The sequence below is a fragment of the Delphinapterus leucas genome, chromosome 10 (assembly GCF_059928025.1).
Source record: "Delphinapterus leucas isolate spDelLeu-1000000601 "Yukka" chromosome 10, BTC_Dleu_Yukka2, whole genome shotgun sequence".
In the NCBI taxonomy this organism is placed as follows: Eukaryota; Metazoa; Chordata; class Mammalia; order Artiodactyla; family Monodontidae; genus Delphinapterus; species Delphinapterus leucas.
Window position 1 is genome coordinate 44,659,036 of NC_143138.1, and position 11,569 is coordinate 44,670,604.

Here is an 11,569-nt window from a genome sequence, read left to right on the forward strand (position 1 = left end):
ACCCTCGGTCCCCAAGAATGTGAACAAAAAGCACTGTCGATGGTAGCAAACTTGCAGACGAGAGGAAAATCAGCATGAAGAGGAACCCCACACAAGGAGGCGGCCAGCCAGAAGAATCAGCAAGGTTATAGTCCCAACAGACCACAAATGAAAGCTACTCCCAGTAACAAGTCAACAGACGCTAAATAAGTCGGTTTGAAATTGCTTTTCTGCTGTCAGCAACCAAAAGCACTCTGATAGAACCTCAAAAAGAAAAAAGCATATAAGTCCAATATGCCATTTCTCAAATTCATGTAACATTGCCACTGTTTGTTCCTTAATTCAAATAGGGATGTGAGGGAAAAAGCTGAAGCTTAAGACCTGTCTCAGTATCTACCCTCTTTGCCATTTTAACATAGTTGGCTAAAAAACGTTACATTTTAAAAAAACCTTTTAACGGATCTATTTATACACTTAAGATTGCTTTAAGTTAAAATGTTAAACACAGGGAAATCAATGCTGTTTAAAGCCTTTTAGTCCAAATGAAACAAAGTGAAAAGAAATTTGAACATCACCCATATAAATTAAGATGTAAATAATAATTATGGGCTGTCTTTTTAGTTTCTGGCAAAGAATGTTTTTTGTAAACATATGAAAGAGAAACGGTATGATTCATGGACATCTAACAAGTTAAAACAAGAAGTCTGCAACAAACTGGATGAGTCAAGTTAAAAAAATTAGAAGATAATAATGTTGAACAAAGTCTTATGGCAGTGGATATTAAAATATGTTTAGCTACCTGGTCTTTTTTTTTAAATTAGGGACCCAAATGAGCTACTTAACTGTACAGTTCCAACGTTTTCTCCTTTTTATTCATATACGAATCAAATCATTTTGACATTTGACCAGTTTTGTCTTTTTTTAAGTTAAACTTTATTTTGAGATAATTGTGGACTCACAGTTTTGCCCTTTTAAATTAGAGAGACATAATGATAATACTTTCTCCAAAAATAACCATACTAGTTAAAAAGTAATACTGCCACATCACATTGTTAAAAGTTTAAAAAGAAATAGCCCAACCTATTTTTTTCCACACAAAAAGAACATATATTTTAGGCTGAGAATTAAGAGAAGAAAGCTAGGTAGGTAAAAAGAGGAATTTCCCCCACAGTTTATTTAGTCTTAGATCCTATCATTGTAGCTCTTCCTTTTCACATGTATCTCATACTTCCCTGAACTCGTATAGCCTAGAGAAGGCTTTACCCACATTAAATATCATAACAAAATGCCATCTTGTCTGCCAGGGCTTTACTTTTTCTTATGTTAGTTTCCACTCTACGTAGTCATTTCCCTGGAGTCAGAGAAGACATTTCACAACTTCTGACTTATTAGGTCTGGGAATGACTATATGAGTCATGTAATTCTAAGGCAGAGATAAACAGTCTATAGCACAGAGTATTATTTACCACCCAAGAAGATCTTTAGAAGAATAATAGCCTGGGGTTTTAAAAAATACTTTGGAATTAATTTAAATATTCTTAAAGAGAAATCCTTCTATGGGAAACAAGAAAAGCAAAGTTCTTTGTTCAGCTAAAAGAACATGTCAAAGCAAACTAAAGACACCCATGATTTACCTCGATAGTAGGCCTTTGTTATTGCATCAAACTCCTCTTGACCTGCGGTATCCCATAACATGAGCCTGACGTCTTCATCATTAACTCTGAAACAAGAGATGAATGAATTTCATATGCAAAGGAAATGTATTTTTCAAATCTGGTGGTATTAAAACTACATTGTTGGGCTTCCCTGGTGGTGCAGTGATTAAGAATCCACCTGCTGATGCAGGGGACACGGGTTCGAGTCCTGATCCAAGAAGATCCCACATGTCGCAGAGTAACTAAGCCCGTGTGCCACAACTACTGAAGCCCATGCGCCTAGAGTCCGTGCTCCGCAACAAGAGAAGCGACCGCAATGAGAAGCCCGTGCATCGCAACAAAGAGTAGCCCCTGCTTGCCACAACGAGAGAAAACCCGCATACAGCAACGAAGACCCAACGCAGCCAAAAATAAATAAACAAATAAACAAATTTATTTATTTACTTATTTTAAAAAAACTACATTGCTGGTTTCACTCTGAAAAAGTCTGAGCGCTTTTAAATGCTGATACCATTACCAACAGTGCAAGTAAAGGGTGAAAGACACTCCCCTAAAGCTGTAATTTTACACGATTTGGATTTATCTGTCATGTTTTTTCCTTCAACCACAGTCACAGATAGTGGTGGCTCTAAGACTAGCATCCGAGGGGTCCATGCCTGAGGATTCAACCAACTGCAGATAGAAAATATTTGGAAAAAAAATTCTAGAAAGTTCCAAAAAGCAAAACTTGAATTTACTGTGTGCCTGGCAACTATTTACACAGCATTTACATTATATTAGATATTATAAGTAATCTGGAGATGACTGAAAGTCTATGGGAGCACGTGTGTAGGTTAAATGCAAATACTATGCCATTTTATACAAGGAACTGAGTGCCCATGGATGTTGGTGTCCGTGGGATCCTGGACACCCAGGGTCAGCTGTCCTGGGAAAGGGTTCCCTTAGGTCAGTGCTTGCCCTCCTCCTGCTACCCTATTCTAATGGGGGAGAATAGTAAGAAAGGAAAGAAGCAGCTTACTGCTTGGTTGCCCTTTAACCCCCAAATTAACTCTGTTCTGTCACACCTGTTGTCTTATTCGCAGGCAGTAGTTCTGTTCTACAGAGTCACTGCCAACACTGAATTAGCAAATCCTGAACCATTCCTCTGAGGGAAAATACCAGGCGGGTGAGGTGCCTGTGAGCCCCTGGTTACAATTTCATCAACTGATCAATATATAACCTTGTTTTTTGCATTGTTCTGTTTAAACACACTTTATTTAATATACACTGTTGATTCATTAACATTGAACCCATGGCCAACAGTACTATAACTGGTGCCTGAACGAAGCTTATCTAATACATGTGTTTTCTCCATAAGGCACGTCACAGCTCACCAGACGGCACTTCAGCTCTAGGCTTGGGGCCATTTTAAACAGCGAAACTACCAACAAAAAACACAAAAATGTGGCACAAAAACAGAACATGAAAAGGCCACTCATGTACAGTATGAGAGATGAAAAAAAAACACAGTGGGTCGCCTTGTTCAACCTCAGCCGAACGTGTGTGTATAAGTGACTCAAATTTTTTGCTGCTCTGTGCATGTCCACAAATGACCATCAGAGTACTGGGAGTACTGAGTCTGGGGTTACAAATAAATTTTAGCAAGCAGTGAATTTGCAAATATGAAATCCACAAATAATGAGAAGTAATTGCATACTTAAAATATAAATATGGAGTCTGAATAATAAGGGTCAACTGTATACTTAAAATATTAATTTGGTCCAGATAGCAAGTGCAAAAAATAAACATCATCAAGATTTAAAATGAATCCCCTTAAAATATCTAAGAAAGGAAGCAAATAGAGAAGTATTTTTAAAAAGAGGGTAACAGAATACAGATTATAAATTCAACATCTTTAAAACAGTGAACACAATTATCTTTGATGCTAGTGTCTGGGATAGTTAAATCAGATTTGTTTAATGTTTCTCCTACAATTTAAAATATCCTTAAAAGTTCTCAGGACTAATGACAAAAAGTGTTACTTTGATGTGTTTTAGAATCCAATTGGATTTCCTTTTCACAGGAGTATTTAATCCTCTCAAATCTTTCTCTTACTTCTTTAAAGTAAAAACAAATTATTAATTCTCTAACTTCTATAAGCCCAGTTTTAAAAAGAGAGGAGACATTTTACACAAACAGATCCCATAATATAAGAGATGAAAATTATTCTGCGAGACAGGTAACTTTCTTTCCAAATAAAATAGTCGACAGAAATCTCGGTAGAATCAAGCGTCAGTTTGCGTTTAAGAAGTGCTCAGGGTGCCACCAATAAATATAAAACAGATGTAAGATTGAAAAAGAGAGAAGGGAGAAGTGTAGGTAAAAAAGAAGAAAAAATGAGAGAGAAAGGGAAGAGATGGGGGAGGGGGAAAAAAGAAGGCGAAGACACACAAAGGAGTGAATAACTGAAAACCCGCTGCCACTAGACACCTAGCCTTGGATTGTATTGTACTCAGTTACTATTATTCTGAGCAAACTCTTGGACACAGCTCACATATCAAAACCGAGAGGATAAAACAGCCAAGTACATACTGTATCTGTCGCTCCAAAAAATCAACTCCAATGGTTTTCTTGTAGTCTTTTGTAAAAATGCCTTTGCAATACCGCTGAATCATACTTGATTTTCCAACTGCGCCATTCCCTACAACCACCATCTTTATGGCCACTTCCATATCTTCCTCCAACATTTTTGGAGTTGAAAAGGTTTCTGTGCCAAATTTAATTCCAGGTGATCCGATCTTCTCTCTCAAATCTTTGGTTTAAAATGAAGTTATTTTTTCATGACATAAAACCTATATAAAATAAAATAAGCTATAATTGTTTTATCAAGAAATAATCATAATGAATTGCAAGAATTTTTTCCGTGTTGAAGGCCCTCTCCCCACCCTGTTCAGATAATGTAAATTCTTTGAAAAAAGAGACAATAATACCATTCACTTTTGCACCCTTAACAACAGCAGAATGTATGACTTCCAGGTACCAATAAATGCCTAGATTACATAGTTCTGCCTTTCACTGAGACTAGAGTATGAGTGTTAAGAGTCGAGGCCTGACTTACTAGTTGCTATTTACTGGTTCTGTGCTTTTAGTGAAGTTATTGCTTAACCCCTTGAAGCTTCAGTTTCCTGAGGATATTTACCTCACAGGATTGTTGATCAATGATAGATACAAAGCACTTAGCACAGTGAAAGTTAGGCATTCAAAAAAATGGTAGTTTCATATACCATAATAAATCCTCCTTTTATCCCATTTGGTGGATAGTTACCACCAAATGGGCAACAAATACAAAATCTAAGGAAACTGCTCTTCATCCTCACAGGTAATAATTAATGTCCCTAGAACAGCACCCTAAGGAAGGGTTTTGTATAATGCTATGCAACCACGTGATAGCATCGGGCTCTTAGTTACTGTGCTTTAGTGTTTAGATTACAATGGATCCTCTACACATCATCTTATACCATGCATTTTTTTCATTAGTTTCAGACTAGTTACAGTTACTCATATAATGAAAGCAATAGAATGTGTACTGTTCGCATTTTAGACTGAAAAGAACAGAAAGCCAATTTCTTCATATTTCTTCTTAAAATTACTAGTTAAGTTCCTGTCTGCTTAGCTATTATATTCCAGCTACCTTAACCAAAAATCCATTTATACAACCACTACACAAAACATGTCTGAAATGTGAAGAACATTCCTTTCTTTGCCCCTAATGGAGTCTCAGTAATTGTCCCTAATGCTTCACAAACTTGCACGACTGTAAGAAGCATCTAGGAGCACTTGTTAAAGTACAGGTTCTAGGTCTCCACTTCAGACATAATTAAATGATTAAAACAACAACTTAAAGTATTGGAACAAGAGAAAGAAGATGACAGAAGCAAAAATATGGGTAAATATAGCAGACTTCTCTTAAATGTTCTGTTACATTTGACAGTTGAAAGAAAAATTATAATACTGTTCAATATGGTTTTCAATATATGTAGAGAAAACATTTAAGACAAGTAATTATACGTGGAAGAGGGGACTTCCCTGGTGGTCCGGTGGTTAAGACTCTGTGCTCCCAATGCAGGGGGCCCGGGTTCGATCCCTGGTCAGGGAACTAGATCCTGCATGCCACGAGCCCACATGCTGCAACTATAAAAAGATCCTGGGCTTCCCTGGTGGCACAGTGGTTGAGAGTCCGCCTGCCGATGCAGGGGACACGGGTTCGTGACCCGGTCCGGGAAGATCCCACATGCCGTGGAGCGGCTAGGCCCGTGAGCCATGGCCGCTGAGCCTGCGCATCTGGAGCCTGTGCTCCGCAACGTGAGAGGCCCGCGTACTGCAAAAAAAAAAGAAAAAATAAAAAAAGATCCTGCGTGCCGCAACTAAAGATCCCACATGCCACAAATAAAGATCTCGCATGCCGCAACTAAAAGAGCCTGCGTGCTGCAACTAAAAAAAAGATGCCGTGTGCTGCAACAAAGATCCCACATGCTGCAACTAGACCTTGCACAGCCAAATTAAAAAAAAAAAAATTATACATGGAAGAGGACAAAAGGGAGGTAAGGTTTCTTAACTTCACTTGAACTGGTAAAATGTTGACACCAACAGACTGTGATAAATTACCTATGCAGCTAAACAAGTTACACAAAGAGATACTCAAAAACACTATAAAACACAATAAAACAAAATGAAATTCTAAAAACAGAAAACTGTCAGAATCCAATCAACATTTATAGAGCTGTCCATGCAACAACAGCAGAATATACTTCAAGCACCCACTGAACATATACCAAAATAGAACATATTCTAGGCCTTCAAACAACCCTCAACAAAAGCCAAATAAAGGGACCACAATGAAATCAAACTAGAAATCAGTAATGGAAAGATAACAGGAAAATCTCCAAACATTTGGAAATTAAAAACACAGATTTCTCAACAACCCATGGGCCAAAGAAGAAGCTCAAGAGAAATTTAAAAAATAACTGAATTGAATTAAAATGAAAATATGTCAAAATTTATGGGACACAGCTAACATACTGCTGAGAGGGAAAATTTACAGCACTAAATGCTTACCTTAGAAAAGAAGAAAAGTCTCAAACAATAATCTAAGCCCCCACCTCAAAAAACTAGAAAAAAAATCACAAAACAAACCCAAAGCAAGCAAAAGGATGGGAATAATAAAGAGCAGAAATCAGTGAAATTGATATAAGCATTAGGAAAATTGAATTTATAACTTTAAAAACTCAAAAAGAAATCTCCAGGCTCAGGTGATTTCATTGGAGAATTCTACCAAACTTTTCAAGAATGATACATACTCTCCCCTGGAATACAGAAGAGGAGAAAACACTCCCTAACTTATTTTATAAAGCCAGCATTATCTTGATACCAGCACCACACAAAGACAGTACAAAAAAGAAAACTAAACAAATAACCCCTCATGAACACAAATGCAAAAATCCTCAACAAAATATTAGTAAATCGCATCCAGCAATATATAAAAAGAATAACCAGGACCAAATGGGCTTTATTCGGGAATGCAAGGCTGGTTCAATACTCAAAAATCAATCAGTGTAATCCACCATATTAACAGAGTAAAGAAGAAAAACCACATCAACATCCATTTGTGAAAAAGACTCTCAGCAAACTAGAAACAGAAGAGGACTTCTTCAATCTGATAAAGGGCATCTATTAAAAAAAAAAATCTACAGCTAACATCACACTTAATTCTGAAAGACAGATTGAATTCCCCCTTAGACTGAGAACAAGGTAAGGATGTCCACTCTCACTACTCCTGTTTATCATTAGGCCTAGCCAGAGCAACAGGCAACTAAAATACTTAAAATGCTTATAGATTAGGGAAAAAAAACTATCTCTATTCACAGATGACATGATTGTCTATCTAGAAAACTCCAAGGATTCAAACAAACAATCCTGGAACTAATAAGTGAGTTTAGCAAGGACACAGGATACAAGAGCAACACACAACACTCAGCTGAATTTCTAATATCTTAATGTACAATTTGAAGCCAAAAATTTTTTAAATGATATTTACAATAGTTTCCTCCCAAAATGAAATACTTTGGCATAAATCTAACAAAACATGTACAGGATCTGTATACTGAAAACTACAAAACACTAATGAAACAAAGAAATAAATGGAAAGATACATCATGTTCATAGATTGAAAGATTCAACAAAGTAAAAATAGCAATTCTCCCCAATTGATCTACGGTTTGATATAATTCCAAAGTACCAGCAGAATATTTTGTAGTTAGAGACAAGCTGATTCTAAACTTTATATGGAAAGGCAAATAAACTAGCATAGCTAAAACAATTTTGAAAAAGAATAAAGCTGGAGAAGATTATGCTACCCAACTTTAAGACACTATAAAACTACATCCATCAAGAAAGTTTGATACTGGCAAAGAGAAAGATACAAAAGTCAATGGAACACAACAGAGGGCCAAAATAGACCCACACAAATACAGCCAATTGATTTTTGACAAAGGTGCAAAACTATTAAATGGAGAAGACAGTCTTTTCAACAAATGGTGATGGAACAACTGGACATTCATATGCAAAAAAGTAAACCTTCCCCTAAATCTCACACCTTATGTAAATAATTTAAACTAGGGCTTCCCTGGTGGCGCAGTGGTTGGGGGTCCGCCTGCTGATGCGGGGGGCGCGGGTTCGTGCCCCGGTCCGGGAGGGTCCCGCGTGCCGCGGGGCAGCTGGGCCTGTGGGCCATGGCCACTGGGCCCGCGCGTCTGGAGCCTGTGCTCCGCGGCAGGAGAGGCCACAGCAGTGAGAGGCCCGCGTACCGCAAAAAAAAAAAAAAAAGATTATAGATCTAAATATAAAACTATAATATCTAGAAGATGAAAATCTTCTTGACCTGGGATTAGGCAAAGTTCTTAGACATGCTACCAAAAGATGTACAAAAGGAAATATGGATAAATTAGATTTCATCAAAATTAAAAACATTAGCTCTGTGAAAGACACTGTTAAAACAATGAAAAGAAGCTACAGACTGCAAGAAACTTTTGCAAAACATATCTAACAACTTGTATCCAGAAAATATAAAGAACCCTCAAAACTCAACATAAGAAAGAAACTACTGAATTTAAAAATAGGCAAAAGTCTTGGCCAGATACTCACCCAAGATTATATATGCCAAGTAAGTACATGAAAAGATATTCAACATCTTTAGCCATTAGTTAAAGACACATTAAGACCACGAGATACCACTACATGCCTATTAGAATGGCTAAACTAAAAAATCCAACAATACAAAGTGCTAGAGAGGAGATGAAGCAACTGGAACTCTCACATGTTGCTGGTGAGAATGCAAAATGATACAGCCACTCTGGAAATCAGTGTGACAGTGTATTACAAAGTTAATCATACTTTATATGATCATGTAATCCCAATCTTAGCAGTACCCTAGAGAAATGAAAACGTATGTTCACACAAAAACCTGTATAGCAATGTTTATAGCAGCTATAGTCATAATCACCAAAAACTGGAGACAATCCAAATGTCTTTCATTGGGAGCACATCCATCTAATAGAATACTACTCAGCAATAAAAAAAGAATAAATTGTTGATACATCCAACAACTCGAAGGAATCTCAAAGGCATTATGCTGAGTGAAAGAAGGTTACATGTTGCATGATTCCATTTCTATGACATTCTGGAAAAGATCAGTAATTGCCAGGGCTTGGGGTAAGGGGGAGGATATAAAAGGATAGCATGAGTGTTTTGGAGGTGATCGAACTGTTCTAAATTCTGACTGTTATGGTAGTTACATATATCTAAAATTCACAGAACTGCACACCCCCCAACAAAGTCAATTTTACCATATATTAATTTTTAAAATAATAAAATGTAAAGAAAAGTAAGTGGAATCAGATTTTAACACAGGCAGTCAGACTCCTGTGATTATCAGCCAATACTCTACAAACTTAAAGACCTATACCAAAACAATTAAATTCTTAGAAAATTAGCATAATTCTGAGTACAATACTTTAAAAGCTTGACAGTAACACTTTACATGTGTTCTTTTTCCAAGTTTAATTTTAAAGATTTTGCCAACCAACAGCCGTCCAATACATTAGAAAAGTAAAGGATGAGTTAACTCACTGATGGAAATGGTGGCTTTTTCATCACAGCCTGTACTTCAGCACAGGTATGATTATATTTATAAAAGCACTGAAAAACTTCTCAAGTTCAATGAAGTTACCTAGAAGATGTCAGGAGTTACATAAAACCTGGAGAAGTAGACAGCCCTTTTCAGACTGTACTGCCACTGGGATCCCCGAGTGAAGTGACTCTGCGGTAGCCAGTGTCAAGGAGACCGCGTAGTCAGGCTCATTCATATTCGAGCGGAACCCGAGCAACACCCGGGCTGGGTGGGGCCGCAGGCAGGGAAGGGGCCCGCCGCCCAGGACGGGGTCTGGAAGCCAGGGTGGGGCTTGGGCCCTTTCCCCGCCAGCCCCAACCCACACCTAATGCCCAGTCCCCAACCGCCCCGCTGCACCTACCCGCCCGAGGGCCACCCCAGGGAGGCGGGGGCGCGGAGAGGGGAGGGGGCGCCGGGGGTTGCGCCCACCGCCTGCCGCGGGGACCCGGGCCCCGCACTCGAAGTGCGCGTGCGGCGGCCGGGCCGGGGAGGGCGCCCGGCCTGGAGGCTCCCGCCGAGCCCCTGTCCGGCCCCCGGTGGGCACATCCCGGGCCGCGGGGACGGGCGGGTCCTCCGCAGCCAGCCGCGGTCGAGGGCGATGAGTGCGGCCAGCCGCCCCGGGCGCGAGCCGCTACTCACCGTCCCCGCGCCGCCCGCCGCCCGCCGCCCGGCGCGACCGCTCGTCCAGGTCGCGGTGTAACCGCCGTCTCCGCCGCCCGGTGCGCCAGCCCTCCGACAGGGCCTCCGGCCGGCTCGCGCCCTCTTTTGCTCTTTTAAGAATGACTGTGACTTTTTTCAGGAACTTTATTGGCAGAAGAACTCGGAACTAGCAGATCGCTGCGGCCCCGCCGCGGAAGGTAGGGCGCGGGAGACTCGCCTACCCTCTGCTGCGGACGCCCCGCACTCGGAGCATGCGCCGGACTTTCAGTGCGCAAGCGCGCGCCGCCGGCCTCGCCCCGCTGCCCCGCCCCCGAGTTGGCCGAGGCTGAGGGGCGCCGCGTTCCCTGTGAGGCAGCTGTGGCTGGTGGGATTCCAGGAGGCTGGCGGGAGAGGACGCTGCCGAGGAAGGGCCGCAAACGCTTCGTTTACCCAGTGGTCAGCTTTCAGAGTCCTCACAGGACGTGCCCTCCCTGGATGCACACCTTATACTCTTGAGCGGAGGACATCCAAGTGGCGGAGTGAGCAAAACTGGAGCAAAGTCGAAAACGCACTCGGTCCGTACTCTGTGACTGGACCAAGTGCAAGTCTGCGATGCTTAATAATAAAGAGAACCAAACAGAAATCCAAAAGTTGGCTCCCAAAGCAACCTAAACTTTGCTTCAGTTGTTTTAATACTGTGAAATAGAATAAAAAAAAAAGGAAAATACCAAGTGTTGGCGAGGTTGTGGAGTAGCTGAATCCTTCTGTCATGCTGCTGGAATGTAAACTAGAATAACTTTAGAAAACAATTTGGCGTGCTAGTAAAGAAGCATACCCTATGACCTAGTAGTTCCATGTCTGTGTGTTCAGCCAAGAGAAGCGTGTGCTTAGGGGGCACCAACAATTACCAGAATGTTCACAGGCGCATTTGTTTTAATAAACCCAAATGGAAATATCGCAAAAGACCATCAACAATAGAATAAATTAATACATTCACAGTGTTCATATACTGGAATACTACTCAGCAATGAGAAAAGTGACCTGCAACTACAGGCAACAACATGGATGAACTGCAGAAACATAAAGTTGAGCA

At 40.2% G+C, this 11,569-nt stretch overlaps 1 protein-coding gene across 1 annotated transcript in view; it reads right to left on the reverse strand.

The window, feature by feature from the left end:
• The window catches only part of RAB23 (RAB23, member RAS oncogene family), a 26,733-nt gene extending 15,993 nt beyond the window's left edge, over positions 1–10,740 (reverse strand). Inside the window, exons 1-3 of the mRNA XM_022581484.2 lie at positions 10,477–10,740; positions 4,206–4,465; positions 1,614–1,699 (exon numbers count right to left, since the gene is read on the reverse strand). Of these exons, the coding sequence (XP_022437192.1) occupies positions 1,614–1,699; positions 4,206–4,360 (241 nt within the window). The 5' untranslated portion in view covers positions 4,361–4,465; positions 10,477–10,740. The remainder of the gene's footprint in view (positions 1–1,613; positions 1,700–4,205; positions 4,466–10,476) is intronic.
• Positions 10,741–11,569: the final 829 nt, after the last annotated feature.